At 37.7% G+C, this 26,015-nt stretch overlaps 1 protein-coding gene across 2 annotated transcripts in view; it reads right to left on the bottom strand.

Annotated features, from left to right (window-relative positions):
* Positions 1-26,015, bottom strand: part of LOC134658508 (uncharacterized) — a 121,544-nt gene that overhangs the window by 41,864 nt on the left and 53,665 nt on the right. For both annotated transcript variants that reach the window (XM_063514197.1, XM_063514204.1), the window contains exon 2: positions 9,400-9,492. In XM_063514197.1, coding sequence (XP_063370267.1) covers positions 9,400-9,472 — 73 coding nt within the window. In that variant the 5' untranslated portion in view covers positions 9,473-9,492. The remainder of the gene's footprint in view (positions 1-9,399; positions 9,493-26,015) is intronic.

The raw sequence follows: 26,015 nt of genomic DNA, 5'->3' as shown, positions 1-26,015 counted from the left end.
ATCAACTCTGGCTAATGTGAGACTCGAACCCACATCTTTGGATTACCGATCCAATTCATAACTAATTTTGCTAGCTAACCATCCGTCATTTACCGCGAATTTAACCATTGCAAGCATGGTTAAACGTCTTTAAGAGGTATAAAATGGGGTTAATTTTGAGATATTAAGCGTTTCCACGTCCAAATGTCCGGCCGTTGGCTTCGCACGGAAGGGCGTCGGAATCGGGTCTCTATTAAACTTGGCCACTGTTCAAATTTCAAGCTTTGCTCGCTTCGCATAGAATTAAACCGCTATCTGAACCTGCATGTTTTTGGCCCTGTTTGGAGCTCAACTTTCGGCCTGTTTTAAAACGCTTGAGCATCGGTCCTTATCCAATCTTAGCTCCATTGCAGCACAGCCTTTAGCGTCGCACGAATGCGCCCGCAGGAAAGCTCCAGATCGTTATCACTATCCTGGCTTCAGTCTTTATCGGCCTGCACCCTCGCTCTACTCTCTTGCAGCTCGGCCTCGCACAGAAGCGCGCCGCAATCGGCGCTCCAGGCGTTCGGCCGTCAGCCAAGCTTACACTTGGCGTTCGATTCTTAGCTGTATGCTTACCTGCAGCTCATCCTCTGGCCTCGCATTGGGAGGCGTCGAAATCAAGTCTTCGTTGTTACATGGAGCTCGGCCTTGGGCGTCACTTTTTGACATAAATCGGTTTTGTTGGGTCGATGTTGGTTAATGACGGAGCTCGATTTTCTTTGGATTGTCGACAAGACGTTTCCCTGATACAGTCAATCCGCAATTTTTAACTTAGCACAAAAGATAAGGGCCTCGCTAAGATCTTCCGGCCAGAACCTCGCCAAGATTAAGACCGCCTCTGATGCCGCGCGATACCGCTTGAATATCCACAGTTTATACGATATAAAACTTTTTTCGTACCTACCATTATTCAATAAATTATCCTTGAAAAAAAAATGCATGTATTTTATAACTTCCTTACAGCAAAAACACGTTTTTTCGGTAAAATTTTGGTTTGAATTCTTTTTTTCATTAATCGAAGGTGTTTCAAGGCCACGCCGCCGATTCGCCGCCGCCGCCGACCAATTTTGACCGGCGCGCCGCCGCCGGCTAAATGCCTATCGGCGCTCATATCTACTACCCACTAAACAATCTGCCGCCATTGTGTTTTAGCAGAGGGCTGTAGGAACGCTCGCGCTTTACTTCTACAGCCCACCAGCACCAGCCCGTGTTGGGGGACCACCGCCTCCGGAGGCCCTAAGTGGCCTCTTTACTTTGGACCGTATCAATACGGTAACCCTCTCAGGGACCTCGTATGTGACGGATGGCAGGCGTCCCCGTGCCTGTCATCCTGAGGTCAACCTACGGAGGCAGGCGGCGGTCTTGTGCGACCCGTCTGCGTCGAGGACGCTTACGGCGCCGTTGGTCGGCCATTGGGTCGACTTCTCTTGCGCGTTCCGCCATTTCCTTCTGCTGCAGGACGTCTTCGCAGGAGGCTTTTACTGCTTGCCACGATCTGTCACTGTCGACCATGGACTTGACCACGGCCGGCAGCGACAGATCCTGCCCAACTATGGCTATCATGTCAGCGCGCTCCGGCCCCCACACTGGGCACTCCTCTAGGGTGTGTTGTGCGGTATCGACTGCCGCACCGCATTCGTGGCATTCCTCAGTTGGCTCTCTGCCGGCAATTTTGTGCAGATATCTCCCGAAGCAGCCGTGCCCCGAGAGGATCTGCACGAGCCGGTAGGTGAGAGCGCCGTGTGGTCGTTCCAGCCACTCAAGCATGACGGGACGAATCGCCGCAATTGTCCGGACGCCCGCGCTTGGTCGCTCGAGCCGGTTGACCCACTCTTCAATTGCCTCGCGAAAGAGCTCTTCGCGCTTGGCCTCTAGCTCGCGCGGTGCTGGCCAGAAATCCTGGGTCCGCGCCTCCTCGCGCCAGAAGAAAACTGACGCAAGGGCTCTCGCCTCCAAGTCCCATGGCAGGGATCCAGCCAGCACGCATGCAGCTTCGCCGGAAATTGTCCTGTAGCCCCGTATTGCCCTTGTTGCCATCACCCGTTGCGCTTGACGCAGTTGGGTGACGTTCTTGCTGCTAAGGCCACCGGCCCACACTGGAGCTCCGTACAGGGCTATGGAGCGTACGACTCCCGAGTATAGACGCCGGCACGAACTTTTCGGCCCCCCAATGTTTGGGAGCAGGCGCCCGAGCGCACCAGCCGCACCCAGCAGCTTCGGAGTCAGCCGATCGAAGTGGGCCTGAAAAGACCAACGGCTGTCTAGGGTAATGCCCAGATACCGCATCGTCGATCTGATGGCAATCTGCACACCCCCCACTATTATGTGAGCCCCGGCCTGAGGCGCCCTCCTGGGCCCGTGGAAGCAGATAGCCTCCGACTTGTTCAAGGCCACCTCTAAACCTAGCCGTCTTATTTTCCCTACTATATGGGCGACGGCCGCCGTGGCGAGAATAGCGGCTTCTCTGAATGAGGCTCCCCGCGCCGTCACAAGTGTGTCGTCGGCATAACACACCAGGTTACACAGCCGGTCTACCTAGCTTTATTTGACGTTCATAAGCGCATTGTAATTATGCGTACTTGAATAAACTATCTTTTATCTTATCTTTATCTTTATTTTGTATTTTTTACTGCATAAGCGGGCGTTTTTTTTTTGATGTCCCCTACACTTTTTTTTTCCAATTTGGGATTTTTTATGTTATTTCTACTCAGAATCACGAGCTCTTTCTATCCTAATAGGAGAAAAAAAGTGTCCCAAAATTTCCATCCATTTTTCGATCTTTCCATTCCGCGACCGCCATACAAAGTCTATGAAAAATGGTGACGTAATGGAAATAAAAACCTTAGGACACTTTTTTTCTCCTATTAGGATAGAAAGAGCTCGTGATTCTGAGTAGAAATAACATAAAAAATCCCAAATTTGAAAAAAAAGTGTAGGGGACAACAAAAAATAAACCGGCCAAGTGCGAGTCGGACTCGCGCAAGGAGGGGAACCCATCAACAAAAAATAGAGCAAAACAAGCAAAAAAAACAAGCAAAAACACGGTCACCCATCCAAGTACTGACCCCGCCCGACGTTGCTTAACTTCGGTCAAAAATCACGTTTGTTGTATGGGAGCCCCACTTAAATCTTTATTTTATTCTGTTTTTAGTATTTGTTGTTATAGCGGCAACAGAAATACATCATCTGTGAAAATTTCAACTGTCTAGCTATCACGGTTCGTGAGATACAGCCTGGTGACAGACGGACGGATGGACGGACGGACGGACGGACGGACGGACAGCGGAGTCTTAGTAATAGGGTCCCGTTTTTACCCTTTTGGGTACGGAACCCTAAAAAACGCCCAAATACCTTATTTCAGTAATACAAATTTCATGCGTTTTCTTATCTCTCCTCGTAAACTTAAACATTTTAGCATAGTAAGTTTATATTTTAATTTATAAACCCTCAACGAATTATATATTTGAAAGTTTGACGATAATCGATTTTCTATTCAGTAGGAACATGACATTTAGATATAAAGAAAATTGAAAATAAGACGGATACAAAGGGCAGAAAATTAAATCGCTTCGGTCCTAAGGGTAGGCTGGAACCGTTTGGAGAGGCCCGGATTCAAAGAATTAATTACACATTTCCAGCATGTTGTCGCGACATAACAAAATTGCGTTTCCGACTCAACACGTGACTACGTGACGCAAGTGACGAGAGCACATAGATTAATATATATGTACATTTGAGTAGGAACAAGGAAATAAGTAAGTACAATTCCTACTTCATGGCAAGAATGAAAATATACTAGCAAAAAGCAGAGCTTTGTAAGGGCTCGCGGAGTTTTTCTACCTAAACGTACCAGATCGCGACTTTGATCCAATCCGAGGCTTGTTTCATGTTCGATCGAGTGGGTACGTAATAAGTCCGTTAAGAACGCAGCTTTATATTATAAGTGAGAGCAAGAAAGAAATATACTAACCGGACCCCGGTTGCTGTCCGGTACGCTTGTCTGTCACAGCTTTTACTTTGTCCATTAAAAACGTGTCCAGACGACAAAATCAAATTGCCAATATCATCCACACGTAATATACAATTTCATAAGCTCTCATTACATCCTACACGGTCGTCCAGTACTTGTTGTAAGGAAGCCAACTGGCTTTCCTACATAACGTTGGGTCAGCGAGCCAGTGTCCTTGAATTTAATTTTTGCGTCCACACCACACAATAACACACACACACACACACACACACACACACACACACACACAGTTCCACTAGGTACAGCTAGGGTTCAGCATCAGCTCTATCTTAGGTACTGCTCTTCTAAGTGCTCATCAAGACGTGTCAGATGACCAAAACAGCGTGTACCTACGTTGCACCAAACCTGAGTTCCAATAAGCACAGCCAGGGTTCAGCATCAGCTTTATCTTGGGTACTACTCTCCTAAGTGCTCATCGAGACGAGTCGGATGGCCAAAACAGCGTGTGCTATGTTGCATCAAACCTGAGTTCCACTAGGTACAGCCAAGGTTCAGCATCAGCTCTATCTTGGGTATTGCTCTTCCGAGTGCTCATAAAGACGTGTCGATTGACTAAGACAGCGTGTCCCTGTGTTGCACCAAACCTGAGTTCCACTAGGTACAGCCAAGGTTCAGCATCAGCTCTATCTTGGGCTTGGGTACTACTTTCCTAAGTACTCAAGACGAGTTGCATGACCAAAACAGCGTGTGCTGTGGTATAAAACCCGAGCTCCACTCAATGACCTTTATGTAGACGTGTGACGTTCATAGTTGACAAAACTAAAATTTGATCCAACGATTTTGACAACTTGACAGAGGTTGGCGTCACCCATACGACTAACTAAATATAGGTTTCGTAACCTATATTTAATGGCTCACGATCGTGCGCTTGGTACCATATCTACCTCATTTTACTTACATCTATGGCTCCACTAGGTACTGTCAGGGTTCAGCATCAGCTATCTTGGGTACTTAACTGGTCTACCCAGTGATCACATGACGAGTCGGAAGTCCAAAACAGCGTATGTCTATATATGTTGCTGTTACATACAAGTTGTAGTCGTGTATCGGCCCTATGTCACTGAAGTTTGTACTAATATATGATCTAAACTTTATTTATAATTTTAGAAGTTCCAAGCAATAGTAACACTAAAGGCGCCATTCATTAATTACGTAAGACAATTTTTGCCAGTTTTTGACCCCCTCCCTCCCCTATGTAAGAAATAATAAGAATAAGCGGACCCCCCCCCCTCCCGCCCCCTATATTACCATATATTACATAAGAATCCAAAGGAAAAAATGAGTAAGAACTATGAAAACCCCCTCCCTCCCCCAAGTAAGAAAAAAATGAAAAAATAAGATATGTTTGACCCTCCTTCACCTCAAAATCGCCTTACGTAATAAATAAATGGCACCAAAACTGTTTCTCGAACTGAAAATACCCGATTTAAGTTTGCTAACACAACATGACTGATCAGTTCATGAGCGTCACAAAACATACGAGTGAATTGACCTCCGCAGTGAATAATATATGTCGTAGTCAGATCGTATAATCCGCCGTATTACATTACGGCTAGCCGTTTTCAAAAACAGGGGCGTTTTGAAATGCGGCGGTTCGATGAGTAGCCGGTTTGTCATTGCGATACGTTCTTCAATAAGGCGGCCTACGTTTAGCCGCATCGTACTACTATTTAGATTGTAGAGTGACCAGTTCTTTCGGTCACCTACGTAACCGGAGTTTGACAATATTTGCAATTTAATTTATTTTTACCATGGTCCCACCGAACTACATGTGTTTCTTTTCCAAAACATTTCGTAAATAGACGGAGCCCCGCAAAGGGCGGTTTCCCCTTCGGGCATCTGAAGCTACCTAACGAACCTAACCTACTTACCTACCTACGCTTTTTCCCCAAAGTGTAATGTTTTCACGGACGTCTCACTAAATCAATAGGTAGGTAGGTTAGGTTCGTTAGGTAGCTTCAGATGCCCGAAGGGCAAACCGCTCAGAAATAGGAGCCCCGCTTCGCGGGGCTCCGTCTAGTTAACTTCCGAAGGAAATGTTTTTTTTAAAGAAACAGTCCGACGAACTCCAGATTTGATGGACACCCCAGCGTTTTTCATAGTTTGTTGTTGTTATGTCAGGCAGCGCCACGAGTGCTACAAATGGGAACTAAAAACTGTCAAAGCGGCGGCTAATGACTCGCTGTAATACATTACGGCTAGCTATGTTGAAGAACGTATGGCGCCGAATACATTCCGGCATTTTCGGCGGATTCTCATTCAGCCGCATTCAATCCGGCTAATCGTTAAACCGCCGCATTTCAAAACGCCCTTGTTTTTGAAAACGGCTAGCCGTAATGTAATACTGCGACAAATATACAGCAAGATTGATTATTCTAGTAGGTATTCACAGAAACTTAATTGCTAAATTGGGAATCAAACCAAGCGAGGCGAGGTGGGTCTGAATCCAAAATGTTAACCCACTTTTGTATTCATCGTTGTTAATGGCGTAAGTGCCATCGACATTATTGAAATTGAAAACACCACATAGATATCGTTGTTTGAGTACCCACAACACAAACCTTCTTGAGCTTTTCTGGGGCTTAGTCAATTTGTATAAGAATGTCCAATATATATTTATTTATTTACTACCTAACGCCATCTGTTAGAGAAATAAATAATTAAAATTAGCACGAATGTTAATTCATTATTTTGCCAACAGATGGCGCTAGTAGTAATACAAAGTGTTATTACATTATTTTATTTTTTTAGGTTTATAAAATGATATTTTTATGTTTGATAACACATCTAGACATGAATTTAAATTACTATGTTAAATCTCAAACCTAACAGTGCAGTAGTTTTTCCGTAAAGTGTACCACAAGAATGCATAGTTTGTCGAATAGTGATAGGGCTCGCTTCGCTCGCCCTAATTAAAAACTTACCTACTACCACAGATTATATAATAGTTCTTACACTCTGATGTTGAGTGCTCAATTTTAAGTCATACAAATATCAGTTAGGTTATGTTATTTACATTGAGGTAAGTATGAGGCGTTTCTTACTTTAACCTAGTTAAAAATGATATTTTAGTGTCTAATTGTAAGATAGGCAGACCGTGACTATGTTACGCCAGTTTTTTCCAACACGTGATTTTTTTTCTGTCACAGGTTATGTCGTAAAAAATAAAAACTTTACCATAAGATGTCATCATCATCTTCCTCGCGTTGTTCCGGCATTTTGCCACGGCTCATGGGAGCCTGGGGTCCGCTTGGCAACTAATCCCAGTAATTGACGTGGGCACTAGTTTTTACGAAAGCGACTGCCATCTGACCTTCCAACCCAAAGGGTAAACTAGGCCCGTATTGGGATTAGTCCGGTTTCCTCACGATGTTTTCCTTCACCGAAAAGCGACTGGTAAATATCAAATGATATTTCGTAGGTACATAAGTTCCGAAAAACTCATTGGTACGAGCCGGGGTTCGAACCCGCGACCTCCGGATTGAAAGTCGCACGCTCTTACCGCTAGGCCACCAGCGCTTGATAAACCATAAGATGTATAAACTTATAATTTTTATATCCTAATACGCAGTTTCTATGAACATGGGCCAGGCGTAGCTCGTGAAATGGGTACCCACGAGATTGGATGGCCCGCATTTGTTTTTATTTCGGCCGGCATCAAGCGGAACACTTACTAGCGTGTCGTGCTCGAGTGACAGACTCGAAGCTACTGACCGATTTTAGGAAGAACATTTGTACAACGATGGCCGATAAATGCAAAACGATTGATTGGAGACAGAAAAAGCGGCCAAGTGCGAGTCGGACTCGCCCATGAAGGGTTCCGTATTTAGGCGATTTATGACGTATAAAAAAAAACTACTTACTAGATCTCGTTCAAACCAATTTTCGGTGAAAGTTTACATGGTAATGTACATCATATATTTTTTTTAGTTTTATCATTCTCTTATTTTAGAAGTTACAGGGGGGGGGGGACACACATTTTACCACTTTGGAAGTGTCTCTCGCGCAAACTATTCAGTTTAGAAAAAAATGATATTAGAAACCTCAATATCATTTTTGAAGACCTATCCATAGATACCCCACACGTATGGGTTTGATGAAAAAAAAAATTTTGAGTTTCAGTTCGAAGTATGGGGAACCCCAAAAATTTATTGTTTTTTTTCTATTTGTGTGTGAAAATCTTAATGCGGTTCACAGAATACATCTACTTACCAAGTTTCAACAGTATAGTTCTTATAGTTTCGGAGAAAAGTGGCTGTGACATACGGACGGACAGACGGACAGACGGACAGACGGACAGACAGACAGACATGACGAATCTATAAGGGTTCCGTTTTTTGCCATTTGGCTACGGAACCCTAAAAAGCTGCAAATGTATAATTTAATCCTTTTGAGCGATTGGTTTTACGTAGTTTACGAACTATTTTTTTTTAAAGGGAATGGTTTTTTAGTTAGAACTCTCCGGAAATACGATTTATAGCAAAATTGAAATTGACAGGAGTACATGGCAATTTGGGATTTTGTAGGTATTAATGTGTGCTGCAGTGGAAATCGGGCTATGTCACTGTCAAATGACTCGATAAAACTATGCTTCAACATTTTCACCGTAACAACACTGCGGCAAGGGGCTATTCATAAATTACGTCATTTCAAATTAGGGGGGGGGGTCTGGACATCGGATGATGGTAGCATGACGTAGGAGCATGATTTTTGGATGATATTAGGCGGGGGGGGGGGGGGGGGTCAAAAATCTTCAAAAATAGATGACGTAATTTATGAACAGCCCCAACGACACAAACACAATTACTCAAGGAACATGATTCTGACGTCTCCTGTTTTCTGTTGCTGTATTGCTGCATGCAAGGCTGCAGTCGCAATTCGAATATTAGTTTTAGGCTTTAGGTTTTTTTCACTGTGATGGATTTCTTCGAGTACTTATACATACTTATACATACATACTTATGTAAGTTGGATTGGGTGACAATGCAATATTATGATATGTACCATTGAGCTGATATGATGATGAAGGCAGAAGGTGGCAATAGGAACTCTGTGATAAAACAACGCAACCTACTTAATTGTGTTTGGGATTTTTCGAATTGTCTCGATGAGTATCGATATTTCTGGAACCACTCGCAGGACTGTTACTTCTAATTTACCTAGATTTAAGCCTATTTTAGTGTTGTTGTGTATGTATGTTTCGAATAAAGCATCATTCATTCATTCAGTATTAGCTGTAAAAAAAGTACAGTCAGCGATAAAAGCTTGTGCCGGAAATTATTTTTTGTCAAAATCTTATCAAATTTGAATAATAAGGGCAAGCTCTCAAGTATTTTTGCCATAATTACCTTCACCAGCTCCGATGACGGTATGAATAAGGAGCACAACGACGCAGACGCACCGCTGCCCCTCCACCGGCATCGCGGCCGTGGGATCCAGGCCTGAAACAAGCAACCAATCAACATTGAGTTTGTTTTTCCCAAAAAATCTCGGTAATATTTGATGTGATTTTATCCGCCGTTTTCCCAATCCTAGAAAAATACATTCTGCTATATATAATTGCACCTGTCCTCACTAGCTTTTTTTTATTTAAATCTAATCGACATAAAGATAAAGAATAAATCGAGTAAGATATTTTTTTTGTGTTTGAACTCATTAATATGTATAAAAAGATTTCCCTACCTAACTTTAGCCTCTACTTGTTTTGTTCATACCTTTGTCATTCGCGTCCCATTCAGAAGAGAATGCGGATGATTAATTTACTCAACATTTGAATTCATTCGTTCATTCATTTGAACAGTGAACACGCTTATCTATGAATTTGCTAAATGAAATGAATTTTAGAGGATTTTCGACAAGATTTTTCTGCTCTGATGGGTCTGTCAAGATAACATTGTACTCACCAGTAAATACTGTTGTGTACGGGTATTATGCCTATAAAATATTAATTGCTTTCTACAGCTTTTTTACAACGATAATTAAAACAAACTCGCAACATGCTTCGTGCTATTAGTTTTTAACCGACTTCATAAGGAGGAAGCATTTTTTGATTACCCTTTTAAGAAATCATCCCATTTAAAATGTAGTATCCTGAATATCTAATTTTAAACCAAACAATATTTCAAAGGAACCACAAAAACTAGATTACTCACCGTAGGCACGATCATTAATGGCATCAATTCATGCCTTTGGGGCATGGCGGTCCCTAAAAGGTTCTGTATGGGGGCAAAGTGGCCTATGTAAGTAATGTTGCTTTGGTCAAAGCGTAAAAGTGTTTGTGGTCATCCTCCTTTTGAAGTAATAACGTACATATACATATACTGATTTTACCGTTTAAGAGGGAGCGCCAAAAGTTACAGTTTATGTATTTCATTTAGTTCATGGGGTTACAGTCATTACGTTGTGTGTCTGAAAAGTGAAATGTAAAGTAATATTCGTCATTTAAAGTTTTAATAAAAAATCTACAACGTTGCCTTAACTCGACCGTGATGGCCTCTAGACAAGACTTTGCTTTTAATCTCACTTCGTCTGGATTTCCATTAAGGTGAGTAAGCGAAGCGTTTTGCTTCAATCTATTCTTTTTTGTCATTAAAGTAGGCCCAAATAATTCACAACAGACTCAATTTACAATATATTATAATATTACTTTTTAAAGTTTCAGTCTAATGAAATACTCATTAGAAAACAAAATGTACAAAATCTTGTTTGAGATTGCTTTGATTTTGTATTTACTAGGACCTTTAAATTTGGAAACAATCGTAGAAATTTTAACAGTTTAATTTAGGTAGCAGGTAATAATGAATTTTCATAGAATTATTTTTATCCTAGGCATAGAGAAATAACTAAGCTTAGAGTGGTTACTTCATATATCAGTTTCCTTATTTAATAAATAATAAGTTGTATGGGATGTATTGTAAAACATACTATTAAGTACTAATAAGTTTGAAACTCGTTAAAAACTTAATAGGTACATATACAATACAATATTGTATAAGTATGTATTCAGAGAAGATACATATTGATAAACGATAATGTTTGGTAATTAATATGTTATTAATGTTACTTCTTGGAATATTCATTACTTAGCCTAGGTAGGCCTTGGTAGTAACAATGAGACAATGAAGCCAAGCTTAACAAATCCTTGTTCTCAACACCGAGACATAATCTCTGTATAATCCTTCTCAAGATTGGAAGCGGTCGAGACGGTCTCGTGCGAATCTGCCTCACTATCGGAAACGCTGTTATAAAAGTCTTAGTATGAAGTCCAGGAAAAGAAGCAATTAATCTGGTGATTGTTTTCCAAGTTACTTGAACTTAATTGTACAAGATAAATTTTGCGGTACCTTTAAGGTGCACGTTGTTATTTTGTATCTGCCACAATAAACAAAGTTAAAGCAATGAATAACAGGTCAGTGACTAAAAGCAATAAAGTCCGCTTATACTTAGTAAGCGTAACTTTAAAGGTTGCACTGTGTAAATTCGTGCTATAAGCTAGAAAAAAAACCTGTAATTTTTGTGTTGTTAAAATGGAGTCTAAAGTTAGTAGGATTATAACAAATATACCCCTTAGCATGACTTGCGTTGCCGAACGTTACTTCCAACATGGAGAGCGGAGTTGGAATTCCATGCCAACGAAGTTGCGGTCAACAAATAGTAATACCGACATACCATCTGATATAAAATAACTTAAATTGCTATAAGAAATATGAACATCTTTCTTATATAAAACTACAAAAATTGTTAAAATAATATAAAAGACTGCCCACTTTAAAGATATACATCCAAATAGATGACTCCTTACAGAACCATTCGTGCCAAGAATGAAGTTATTGAAAAATTCTACAGATCCGCCAGCCAGTCTTTTGCCATCAAATTTTATTATATCCTTGAGAGCAATGGTAGGAATATGAGGCTACATGAATTCCTATCAAATGTTCCTCGGTTGAAATAACCGTTTGCAATAACAATTACAGTTTTAATGCCAGCCTAAGCACAAAATGTCTTTCCTACATTTCATAAAAATGTGTATCGTTTCGTTATCACCCTTTTTATCAGTATTAAGTAAGATTTGTTTTACTATTAGAAGTATTAGAACAAATTAAATTCAATAAGAAGTGCACATACTTGGAAAAATTCGACCTATGCCGCTGTGACTGTGACCCGGTGGCCGAATGGCACAGGCACCTGTCGCAATAGCAGAGGACGCTGCTTCGATTCCAGCCTGGGGCACTGGAGGCCGTGGTCACTTTTTGTACATATATGACATTTATTTAAGATTTGTTTTACTTTTATTTGTGATAATAATAATAAAAATATTGATCAAATAAATAAATGAATGAAGAGGGGAGTCTAGGTTTTAACAAAATAGGTAGACGAATTTATATGGCGTATAATTAATTTAAAAAATACCCCGACGTTCCAACCCGTTTACAGAATTAACCACGAGTTAATTGGAAGACACAATTTACCGCGAACGCTGTGAAGGGTTTAAAGTTTAAAGTGTTGGAATGTATTTTAAATGCATTATACGGGATATAATCCATTTACATAGGTTTATTTCATGAGTAACTATCGCGGTAACCGAAGAAAATATTAAGCTTGGGTGATTTTACAGCTACGCATATAAATATTCGTGGAAATTCCTAATAAAGTTGGAATTGAATTCCACATTTTTTTGACAAACTAATACAATACCTACATACAATTACCTACTATACAGTTTTAGCTGTATTTTTCTCTCGGTTATAAATACTGTGTCCTATTAGCGTTGTTGCGGTACAGGCCGCGTAGCCAACGTGCCAATCGCTTACGCTCCGTAGCGATCGAAACGCAACTGTCACTGTCGCACTAATATGGAAGATTGATAGAGAGACACAAAGCGATTCGATTCGATTTAACAAAATAGGTAGACGAATTTATATGGCGTATAATTAATTTAAAAAATACCCCGACGTTCCAACCCGTTTACAGCATTAACCACGAGTTAATTGGAAGACACAATTTACCGCGAACGCTGTGAAGGGTTTAAAGTTTAAAGTCTTGGAATGTATTTTAAATGCATTATACGGGATATAATCCATTTACATAGGTTTATTTCATGAGTAACTATCGCGGTAACCGAAGAAAATATTAAGCTTGGGTGATTTTACAGCTACGCATATAAATATTCGTGGAAATTCCTAATAAAGTTGGAATTGAATTCCACATTTTTTTTTACAAACTAATAACATACGTCATACAATTACCTACTATACAGTTTTAGCTATATTTTTCTCTCGGTTATAAATATTGTATCCTAGCGTTGTTGCGGTACAGGCCGCGTAGCCAACGTGCCAATCGCTGACGCTCCGTAGCGATCGAAACGCAACTGTCACTGTCACACTAATATGGAAGATTGATAGAGAGACACAAAGCGATTCGATGGCGAAGCGATAGCGATTGTCACCTTGGCTAGGCCGCCTTTTGCGTATCTCTTTCTTAGAATTAAGGCAAAGCGCCGATTCAATGCTGGAAAAATTTCTAAGTACCTATTTTAAATATAATATTAATGTAATATTCTGCAAATGGCGTTAATAATTTAAATTGTGGGTTAAATTACATTCATTGTTCCAATACCAAGTGCGCATAGGGGAACAGAGGAGGAGGACCCTCAAAATACCTAGAAAACTCCCATAAAAGTAGTTTAATGGCCATTCCGTTGGATTTATGTCCAAATAGGGAATAACTTATTCCGTCATATGAAGAACCTTAATAAAGTGGGTGTTTAATTTATTTCCCTACTATTCAGCAGTCCTACTATTCCCAGCATCAAAATCGCATGGATTTATTAAGTAAGTAGTTAAATAAAGAAGTATTAAGACATAAAAACCTTTATATCGTAATATAATTATCAAACTAAACAAATATATATGTCGCAGTCAGATTGTATAATCCGCCGTGTTTCATTACGCCTAGCTGTTTTCAAAAACAGGGTCGTTATACACAACTAGCTTCTTAATACAGTAATTTTATATATTTAGCGTTATGCAGACCTGTCTATGATGTTGGCTCAATGAATAATCCAAGTTAGTGACTTCGAGCGCCGAACGCAACTATGTCAAAAATCGAAAAAACCGCGAAAATTTCGTTTTTTTAGATTTGGGCTATTCTAACCCTAAAGGAGTAGTTTTTGATAGTACTTTCTTAAGACGTTTTTAAAGAAGACTAAATTTGCTACCAGCGAGAGCTCAATCTCCCTGCACACGCGTACATAAGCGAGTAAATCGTGAAAACCAATTACTTGGAAACGAAACCGTTATTTTTTATGAACAGCCATGATACGCGGGTTTCCCGAGTTTGCGTGCGATAAGAAATATTATACTTTATGACGGATTTAATATAATTTGTATCCAAGTTTCACTGTGCTCTATTTGTTACCCACGACGCAACGAAGTCACAATTACCTTTTACTTATTTATTAGGTTATTTGATGTCAACTATAGTGTATTTTTCTTTATTACATGTTATTTAGTAAAATCGGGAGTTATGGCAAACCAGGGGCTGGCTTTACCCAGCTGTGGGACACTCAGAACAGGCTAAAGAAAGAAATGTAAATGATTTAAAATATATTCAAAACGCTTTCAAACCACTTTGTGGACCTTTTGTTATGTCGGTTTAGTAGTAAGTTTAAATTTGCTTAAATAATCGAGGTTTAGAACTCCCTTACATAACTACGCATGGTGTCAATGCGCGGCTTGAAACTTTTATGATTCTTTAAGAGCCAACAGGAGTGGTCATTTCTCCATACAAACGTACTCGGCTGTTCCTCCGTGGGTTTTGAAGCTAGAGCAATGATTTTTTCAACACAGATTAATATTGTTAATATCTGTGTCGGACCGTTTTGCTTTTTTTGATATTTTTGTTTTTTAAGGCGCTAGAGCTCTTCAAAAATGCCCAAAATGGCCTAATTGACTATGCCGCAATGAGAGGCGTGCTATTTAAAATTGACATCAATTAGTCAAAAAAGCAAACGGTCCGACACAGATAATGTCATAATCATTTAGAATTCCAAATTTGGTTAAGATTGGTTAAGTTTTGGAGGAGGAAACAGTCGAGTACGAAACCTCGATTTTTGATATTTTTACGCAGGATTTTTCGCCTTGTCCTTATCGCACTAGTTTTAGGAGCCGCTTCCGTTAGCGAGACGGGTATATTTACCTAAAATATTTAAATCTTAGCTCCTGTTGGCTCTTAACACTGTTTGCACTTTACAGGCACTCGTAAGTCCCTATCGAGCTTTATTTCTGTCATTTTGGAATCATTTATTACCAGCCAGTAATATTACGGTACGTGTAAACTGTATTTCAGTTAAGCCTACTGTCAGTTAACCGAGCTTAGCAGCTTACCGACCAATTTAGTGGTGCCGAAAGAGCTTTCGCCAAAACCGAAGTTTGGGTGACGATAGCGGGACTAGGCAGTTTTAGTGTTACTTTAACACGATTTATTTTATGATTTAGTCACGTATTATTGACCGAGTGTTAGAGAAGGTATGCGTTGCAGCTTGGACGAAAATGCTTTCGTATGACCGGATGTTCGCACAGGTCGCATTGCTCAACCAATTCTTATGTGAGTAGGGTCGGTATTTATTTAGATATAACACTGATTTAAACTTTCACGATTTTTACACATTATTAAATTGTACAACGGGACTTAATCGCGTATCTAAGTTTTAAGATTTACCTCCGACGTTTCGAGGACGGCGTTGTCCCCGTGGTCTCGGAGAAGACTGGCTTAAGTTGACATCAGCATCTTCTAACCGCGCGAGTTTTTCGAACTACCCGCACTTGGTCTTGTATTATCCGCTTGAACGTTTTGCGCACTAGGGATGTCACTCTGTCGACACACAACATTAACGATATTCAATTTATCGACTGGCGATATTCGTTTACGCTTACATTTACTAATGACTGGATTCCATGTGGATGAGATCTTGAAACCCTCGTCCCGATTGAAATTACTATGTTTTTTGATTTCAATGGCTTCCCGTACTTTCCTGCTGTAGAAATGACGATCCGTGGACAGGATTTTAGGGTTATGCAGCTCAATCCAGTGGTTTGGTCCTGACTCCAGTAAATGCTCAGCCACGGCAGACTTGTTCACCTGACGATTTTTGACAGCTGCAATATGTTCCTTAACTCTTTCTTTCTGCTATACAATCGAAACGTCGGAGGTAAATCTTAAATCAGGTGTGACTAGAGCCAATCGCCGTTCAGTTTATAATTAAAAAAAAATACGCGATTAAGTCCCGTTGTACAATTTATTTAGATATTGTGACGGTTACACAATAAACAGTACGACGCAGCTACCCGCTAGCTTCACTCCATGGGGAAGTGTCATGGCGTGCGCGTGGCTGGCGGAGTGCACAAGCGATAACAGTTGTTTCATTTGGTCACCCAGTACACAACGGCGCCTGGACGTCACAAATGGCGACGAGGATAAAACATCACCAAAAAAAAATTACGGAAAGGAAAGGTAACGGTGGCGAAAAAAAAAACAAAATACCTAAGGTATGGAAATCCTAACCTAATAGCTACCGTAGTTGTCCATTTGCTCCCGAGCTCCCGATTGTATTCAGGCAATACAAAAGTTTGGGCGAGGTGATATTCGGTGTAACGAGTGACGTACGGTTGTACATAATACGGAAATATTAAAATTGCAACGACTTTGTTACGTAACTAGGTTATGAAATTCCAAACTCACGTCAGAGGAGTATTAAAGAAACTAGTGCAGAATTTAAATATTAGTGCAAAACTGTAAAAAGGTAGATCTTGTACCTATACCTAATTTTATAGTTTTGTTTACAATCAATGTTAATAAAAACAATTATGTATATGCACAGTTGATTTTGTCGACTGTTTACATAAGAACAGTAGTTAACTTTACAACTATTTAGTGAGGAATTGATGGTAGGTAGCTCGGGAGGAATGTTTACCAAGCAAAGAAGAAATATGCGCTTGCTTATTACACTAACTCTTTGACAGTAGCTACTGTTCGTGAGCCTGGTTACCAATTGTAAATCCAAAAGTGCAATCGATGCAAGATAGATCAATAATTGGGAAAATCCTACAAAAAAATAATGTACTCATGTTGCATTATTAGAATGATGTGGCACCGGTGTATTAATTTTTCCATGAAGTGACAGAAATGAATATGCTGATGGTTTGCGTGTTACAAATACAGTTGGTACATGGTTTATTTTCTGACTCAAAATCGTATATTAGAATTCATATGATATAAAGGGTAAATAATCAAACTATCTTCGCGGAAATCACGATTATTATGAGTTGTTGTGTATTTGCCGTTCATACTTAAAATATACCTACCTACTTAGTTGTGTAATTACTAAGATATTTTTACATAAGGAAACCTATTGAGAAACCTGCATATTAAGTCGGTATAGTTGTATAATTTTTTATGGATATGTCCTAAAAGAAATATTGTTCGATTAAAATAACCTGTTATAATACTTATAATCAATTGAAATGGTATGAATCGCTGTTACCTAACTTGGTGTCGACTTAACATGTATTTATATATACATAGGTATGTTATGACAATAAAGAATGCTAGCAGGTAACGGATCAGTAAAATTATCAAGGACCGTTACGATGTCAAGTGAGTCAGAACTATAGATATGTACTTAGACTGATGAATGCCGAGGGCTTTGTTATTGTTTTACTGTAGGAGTAAACACGTAAACTCAGCATCAAATGAATTGAGTAGTAAGTCGGAGTCGGACTAACAAGAAAAATAATTTACAAGAAGTAAACTGTACATCACATCTATGCTGCAGTTGGTATAATTAACTACTAATGACGCAAAACAAATAATTAGTAGGATGGAACGTTCAACTAGTACTAGCAAAACAAATAAGTAGTAGGTTGAAGTGTTCAACTGGTACTAGCAAAACAAATAAGTAGTAGGTTGACATGTTCAACTGGTACTAGCAAAACAAATAAGTAGTAGGTTGAAATTGTTCAATTGGTACTAGCAAAACAAATAATTAGTAGGTTGAATTGAAACGTTCAACTGGTACTGGCAAAATAAATAAGTAGTAGGTTGAATGTTCCACTGGTACTAGCAAAATAAAATAAATGATACAGCGAAATCATAACGCTTACCTACGATATAAACAAGGTATAATTAGTATTATGTTCAACTACCCAGTACTAACAAGCCAAAAGGGTCAAATGTACCTAGTAACAAGTCTAGTAGACGCGATATAGAGTTGGTTGGTACTAACGATAGGATCTTGTCATAGGTCATCCAAAATGTCCCAGATACCACGATTAGACTTAATAGGGAGGCAAAATAGTAATAAACTGACATAATGTTAGTAGAGTAACCTGCTATGTATTTATTTAATTCAAAATTATATAATAAGCAGCGAAAATTATATAATTGGTGCCTCTGCCTACTATTCCAGTTCACTTAAGGCGTAGGTATAGATGGATGGCCTCGGGAATAGGCATACCTACTAATATAGATTCAGGTAGATTTTCAATTTTACAAATATATTTGAAAAAATATTTCCTGTAAAGTACTACAATTTAACCTTCCTCTAACTTGTACCTGTATCGTAAATTTACTGCATTTTGCAGATGTTCGTATAGGTAAGTACTCAATGTATCAGCTTAAATAAAAACGAACAAAGCAAGTATATAAAGTATACGACGACTTAATAGACGGCATTCCGATTAAAGATTGTTGTAGCCATCCTGTTGGAACAGTTAGAGGACGCGTTAAATTATAGTTTAAGAGAAAGAAGCAGGTGACCAGGATAATAATGCATTTTGCGCAGCCGTGGAAACTGTGGAACACAGAGGCATGCCTAAACTGTCCAAATAAAATCTATAAATAGATGAGGATATACAATTCCTTCAAAATCGTATATGACCCAGATTTCATATTATAAATTCCAATCCCAATCTATTTTAAAGCCGGAATACATGATTCTATTGAATAATAATCGGGACAAAGCTCAATCACAAACCCAAGTACAAAAGGTACGTAAATAGATGCGCTGGCCCTGTCATAATACATCATGTCATGTAGTACCGAAAGTCAATGCTGTAAAAACGGGAGTGGCGATGCGTGGAGCCTTGCACGGTGAGGAAGCACAGCTTACTAACTATACTACGAAACTATACCCAAGGCAAACATGACTTAGGTACTAACAGCAAAACTCTAGTGAACAGCGGTTAACCTAATGCCTTGTAAATAGACATACGACTTTTGTCGGTTGACAAGTAGATGACGAAGTACCTTTTAAGTACCTAGGTAGTAGGTACTCAGATTAAGACGAGTGATATGTGTGATGTGATGACTAATTATAATTAGGTGTAATTAAAAAGGCAATTTACTGGAAAATATATTTCCCTATTTAAGTCACATGCATAAAACTACAATAATTAAGGATGCCAAAACGCTTAGGTATGCGGTAGAGATAATACATACATTGGAAATTATACATAGTCACAGAACCGATACATTAAAACAAAACAGAAACAATCAAATAAGTAAATAGTGTGTCTGTGTAGGTATACATTAGAAAATAAAAACAATAAGTATTCGAATTAACCGTGATCTTGATCGCCCTCAATGACAGTGCCTGATTGATGTTTAATTAGTTGAGACTAACTAATTTAGTAAAAGTAGTAGATTAAAGTTGCATCTAGAGCCACTTCATGGATCTACCCAAGAGTACACATATATGGTACTAATCTACACTAAGACCCAAAAGACCAAAACCCTAGGTCATATCAAACAGAACCGTTAAACGTAACGCTAAAATGGTAAAGTAAACATTCGAACAGTGTATTCTTGTGTACCTACTTACTCTGTATTTCATGGGATCATGGTTAGGATAATGGAGTTCCATTGGTTCGTTGTAAGATGTTTATTGAAGTTAAATGACATGCTTACCAATGACAGGACATAGGAAACAGACATACAAGGTGTGTATGTTTCAGGTTTATAAAATATGTTGCAACTGTTGCAAGTAATTGAAATAAACCGAAGAAAAAGTGTATACAAATATTAATATTTATGTTATAGTCTGACAGTAATTGTTGTGGAAATAATAATACAATACTTACTGGCTTACTAGTTGAAAAATCAGCTTCCGATTAGTAAGAAGGAGTTACGTTATTTTCATAACATGAATTGTAATTATGATTCTTCGCAAAAGTTGCTAGATTAATATTACATTCGATATTATATTTGCTGTGTTACTTTTTGAGTAATAGAATGAATAAAATAAATATTTGGATTAATTGATGTCAATATTATATTATCCAAGTATTACATATAATTAAAGAACGATAATTAGATATGATTATGATTAGATAATAACAATGGTCAAATAGGCAGGTAAATCTTAGTAGGTACCTAACAAATTAATTATATATAAATATATTTATATAGATTATTGTTTGCTTAACCTATTCACAAGTAAAACTAAACATACTTGACGTGGTACCTCTACTATGAATAGAGTAACATTGCTACTTTATTTGACATTGGATTATCTATAAGTATTATAAATTGCATCATATATATTAAATAAAAAAAAATAAAAAAAAGTCATTTATTGTCGCAAAACACAGTAACAAAATAAAACAAAAGGAAAAAGAAAAAAGAAACAATAAGCACATAATTTTAAGTCCAATAGGGTTAACATCATACAAGACAAGTAAAACTGAGTCAATCAGTTATTGCCAGTAAGTAACTAATGTCCAAGACGCTTGGCAAGCTTACAATTTTATTGTACCTAAATCATGAAATAGGTATTAATTTAGTAAAATATTATATTGTATGCTAATGTTAATACCTGGAAATGTGTAAGCATCAAAAGGAAAATGTAGTAATTAAGGCTTTTAAAATAATTCTTTGAATTATATTCAAGTTAATAAAAGGACTTAGACTCAAAACTGCAAATAGGAGAAGGAGAGGGACTGACACATAAAAAATTGTAAAAGTAAAATAAAAAGCATAACATGACTTAAAGTAAATTAAAAGTAGGTAACAATTAGGAATAATCAAATAACAGTTTTACAGGTTTAAAGGCTTGCTAGTGTTGAAAAATATTTATTATTTAACAGTTGTAAAATGGATCCACACTTCGCCGAGTTTCTTACGCCGGGTCTTCTCGGGTCTGAGGTTAACTTTTCCGAACCGGTGGTAGTATACCTAGATTGGAAAAATAAATCAACGTAGCGAGTATAAGATAATAAGATAAACTGAATTATTGTTGCATGGTTAATATATAAAGTAAAATAAATAAATTGTTATAAAAAGGGAGAGATGTGACGGTTACACAATAAACAGTACGACGCAGCTACCCGCTAGCTTCACTCCATGGGGAAGTGTCATGGCGTGCGCGTGGCTGGCGGAGTGCACAAGCGATAACAGTTGTTTCATTTGGTCACCCAGTACACAACGGCGCCTGGACGTCACAGATATAATTTTTTCTGTTGTTTTTTTGGAAAATTTCAAAATGGTGGAAATGTGCATAAAGGACTAAAGTCCCAGTAGGGTATATGGCAATCAAGACCATTGTAAGTTCGCTATGATAATTATTCCACGAGGTAAATATTTTATTTTTAGCTTATCGTTAGTTCTACATCACACAGTTCAATTCCTCTGAATCTTTTTGTAGCTTTGTTTTGGTATATTTTACAAATCAACCCCATTGTCATTAATTACGTCAAGATCGAATAATGGGATTCTGGATTAATTGATGACACTCGTCAAATATACAGCGATTTGGGTATTTTCATACGATTTCCAGCGAACACAAATTCAAGTTAACATAACTTCGTAAAATCCGTCTTTTTTGGTCTTAGTTGACTAAAAACAAACTTTTACACTACGGGATTTATAGTCTTACCCCCTTATTTATTAAAGTTTACAAGATTAATTTAGTTAATTTCCTTTTTATCCCTTTCTTACAAATACGTTAGTCCAAATGACAGATTAAGACAAATGATCATCAGGTAAGTAATCGAGAAATGGGGCCCGTTTGTGAATAACACAATTAATGTGTAATATTATTATTTCAAGCGTTGTATTCGCATTGATGAAATAACATACAAAAAAACATAGGTAACCCTATTTTAAGGTTTGTAATTTTTTTTATCGGAAAATCTGCGTCTCTAGATTTTTTCCTCTTAAGTACTTTATCATGGTTATAAGTGGGTGTGTTTTATTCTCGGCGACAAACGATGTAAATGCGACGATAATATGGCTGCTGGTCTCAACTTAATGATCGCTATCCCTTAACTGGGACGAAACGATCATATTTCAAGATTAATCTCATTAATCTAAGAGTGGTTTACTCAACAAACACCCTTCTCGTGTTACGCGTTGGTTAGAGATGGGAAATCGTGTACAAAGACTAAGTAATTATGATACTAAAATAGCTACAATGTTTTTAATCATTATTAGCTTTAATACAAAGTTAAATAAATACGGACGAATATTTAAATGGCGGTTAGCATAGGATCTAAGAAGTATATTGACACTAGTGTAATGTGCTATTATTGTTGTTATAAGTATTATTGCTGTTAGTCTAAGTTTCGTGACGCATTGGTTTAGCTGTAAAGTCATGTAAACATGTTTATCAATAAAAATAAAATAAAATAAAAATAAAATATTGAGATAGATTTGGCTTAGAAATACAACGAAAATTTTAAGGCCGTGCATCGAAAAATAACAGGATCTTAGAAAGGTGGCAGTGGCTAGCCCCGGAAACAAACAGTAGTGATTTTCGGATATATGTTTCTTGACTATATGATAAGAGATTTCGTAGTAGTCGAAACACGAATGCTTAAAATTTTCTCGATAGAAAATAAATCCAAACTTACGTGTTCATTTTTCGGTTTTAGCTTCGTGCAACTAGAAAACACATCCATATCCAGCACAACCCACCTTACAGCAAAGGTTTTCATCTCGTCTTAACTTTGAAAGAACTAAATATTAACTTATTATCCTTTACCGATGGATTTATTATCGATTTTTGATTTTATGAATTCAACAGCAAACGCCCATTTTACGCAGTTCGGTTTCTCCATGGTTTCTCTTTCTGTCATGCGTCAAAGTCATAAATGCATCCTTTATGCCAGTAATGTTAGATGGCCGTCGTGCCTCAAAGAGGTAAGACCTATGTCACTTCGCGCAGCGCTCCGAATTACGTAAAATTTTAATATCCAATAAACGTTGAGTCGTAACTCCATTGAGTAGTAACGGAATCGGAGGTAAGCCTATGATGGTGCCTTCTTACAGGCCTATACGTTACGCATGTGTGCGTGTTTGCTAGGCTACGTCATGCTACGTCGAAATCTATACTCTTTGTCAGTTACAACGGGTTAGGAAATTTCGACAGATATTGAAATGTATCGGTAGCTGTTTGGTATTTAGCCATCAGAATCTAATCGTAACTTTTTGCTTTATTTTTGTTTGAAAATAAAATATCTATAAGAATATATTTTTTGCTTTTTTTCTATTGTAATGATAAAAATAAATCTAGTATGTTTCATGCTCAAATAATTTAAAATAATTGAATAAATATTAAAAACTAATTGATATTATTCGTTTTAATTATTATATTATTAAGTTTGTTTGAATAAAATATTTTATTTCAATAATACGAAAAGTTATTATATTTAAGTACCACTAAAAAAGGTCCCTACTTACAAAAATCACTTGCACGGGCCGGGGTTCGAACCCGTGACCTCCGGTTTGAAAGTCGCACGCCACTACAATTTCACATAAGTAATTTACAATGACATGATACCGTGGAAAAAGTGAATATTACAATGTACTGTGTTACTATCATTTTATAGTTTATTTTGGCTTGACAAGGAGGAATGAGAAAAACGTGCAGAGCGAGAGGATTAAATCTCTCTGTCCCTTTCTTAAAGTAGCCAATCCTAATTATGACATCTGTTTTGATATTAATTCTTTGAACATAATTTGTCGATGTTCTTTTTTATATCATCGAGAAAGATTTTTATTAAAAAAATGGTGTTGAATTTATATGTTTTATTTATGTTTTTTTGGCATAAATTTCATTACTTTTGACAAATTTTGATTGTGATGACAAACGATTTGATGTGATGTGTGAAACGAGCCATGTGATCAACGATTTATCTAATAAAACTTCATTTAGTCGAAAAAAATAGTTGTCTACTACCGGGTGGAAAAAAATTATGGGCCCTGGAGGGAAAGTGCCTTAAAACCTTAAGTTTGCTCATTTTACTTAAATGAAACATTATTGTTTTTTACAGAAACAACTGCATTCAAAGATTTTTGAAGTAAAAACTTCTTTAGCGGCGCTAGGCACTTTTTGAGGTGGGGAAAAAATGATAAACTCGAGACAGCGTAAGGCGATCATGTGACCGTAAGGTTTAGATGGCCAATCATTTAGATGGCATTTAAATCAATAAAGAAAAACTCAATGACATTACATGAAAAAGGTTATAATCTTGTACGGGCTGAAGTACGAGGATCTCACAGTATTATAACTTTATATCACTCAAATATAATTAAATAAAGCTACATCTTGATGAAATCGCTAATAAAAGTGAACTCTAGTACTGGTGAATAAAACTCAAAATATCATGACCAAATATATTTAGATGCGAGGTCTGCAAGGTAACTTTACAATTTCTATTCGAATTTTAAACAATTAACGCTATAAATTTGAATTTAGAATTTTAAACAAGCTCACTGACCAGCAATATCCGAACCAAAAGTTTTCAATAGAAAGGAGGATGGGTCAATTATACATAGTGCTGCAGACATTTTGGACTAGTCATTGAGTTTTCACTTCTGTCGGCACTCCCGGAATGCAACACGTTGTTTTTTTTTAAATTCGCTTAGTCGCGCCCGGGAATCGAACCTACTTTTTCCACACTGTATAAAAGAACACAAATGCTTTTCTTCTGGTAACTTAAATGTTCTATCTATCTTGGTGATATGTCAATGCAATCAAATAATCTGAAAAAATAATAATAACCCAATTTATGAATTCCGTTCCTTCAGAAAAATGCGAAATGTACGTAAAATTTTTAGGGATATCGTACTTTTTCCAGAGACAAATTTAGTTGGCTAAGAGACATTTTTACTGATTTGGGGTCTGTACTAAAAATCTAACATAATATGATAAAGACTTAATCGTTTTAAGCTTAAGAGTGAGTTTTCCTAAAGCTTTTTCTAAAAATTATGTCTTTATTAACGTTAGGAGTGCACTGCAGCATGTCAAATGTATGCCAAAATGTCAAGGGAGAGAACAATAAATTAAGTTTCAATTCCACTTCCACTCATCAGCAAAGTGATATAAGTATATCAGCAGTTTAAAGTTATTTTAGATTACAAAATTAGCGCATCAAAAAAATCAAAGTGCATAGAAAAAAAGTCTCCTGAGTCGTAATAAAATTGATGTCTCTTGGGTCACCAGAAAAGTCACCAGGTAGAACGATGACCCAAATCACATTTAAAAGAAAATGTAAATTTACCTACGAACCTACGAACATTTTTCAAAAAACTATGTTTTTATAGCATATTAGACCCAGGATAGATCTAATACCTCTTTTCGTACCCCGGATAAAATGGTCGGCGACTAAAAAAGTAACTGAAACGTTACGTTATTAGGTTCACGATGCCGCGTTGTACCCTTGCCTTCGTTGTGATATGTTTGGTAAGTCAGGAGACTTAAAAAATGAGCCATGATTTTGGGACATATTAACAAATATTTTTTTGAATAGGTATATATTAATTTTAGCGGACTTTAATAATTTACCAGTTAAATTAGATGTAAATACCTTTTTAGTTAATCGTTAATATGATATATTAGTAGCAGTAAAACACTTTATTGTACAAAAAGACACATAAAACATGAAAAAACACACATCCTTCGTATATG

This window comes from Cydia amplana, chromosome 2 (assembly GCF_948474715.1).
Source record: "Cydia amplana chromosome 2, ilCydAmpl1.1, whole genome shotgun sequence".
In the NCBI taxonomy this organism is placed as follows: domain Eukaryota; kingdom Metazoa; phylum Arthropoda; class Insecta; order Lepidoptera; family Tortricidae; genus Cydia; species Cydia amplana.
Note: the sequence above shows the minus strand (reverse complement) of the source record. Positions and strands in the feature narration are given on the sequence as shown.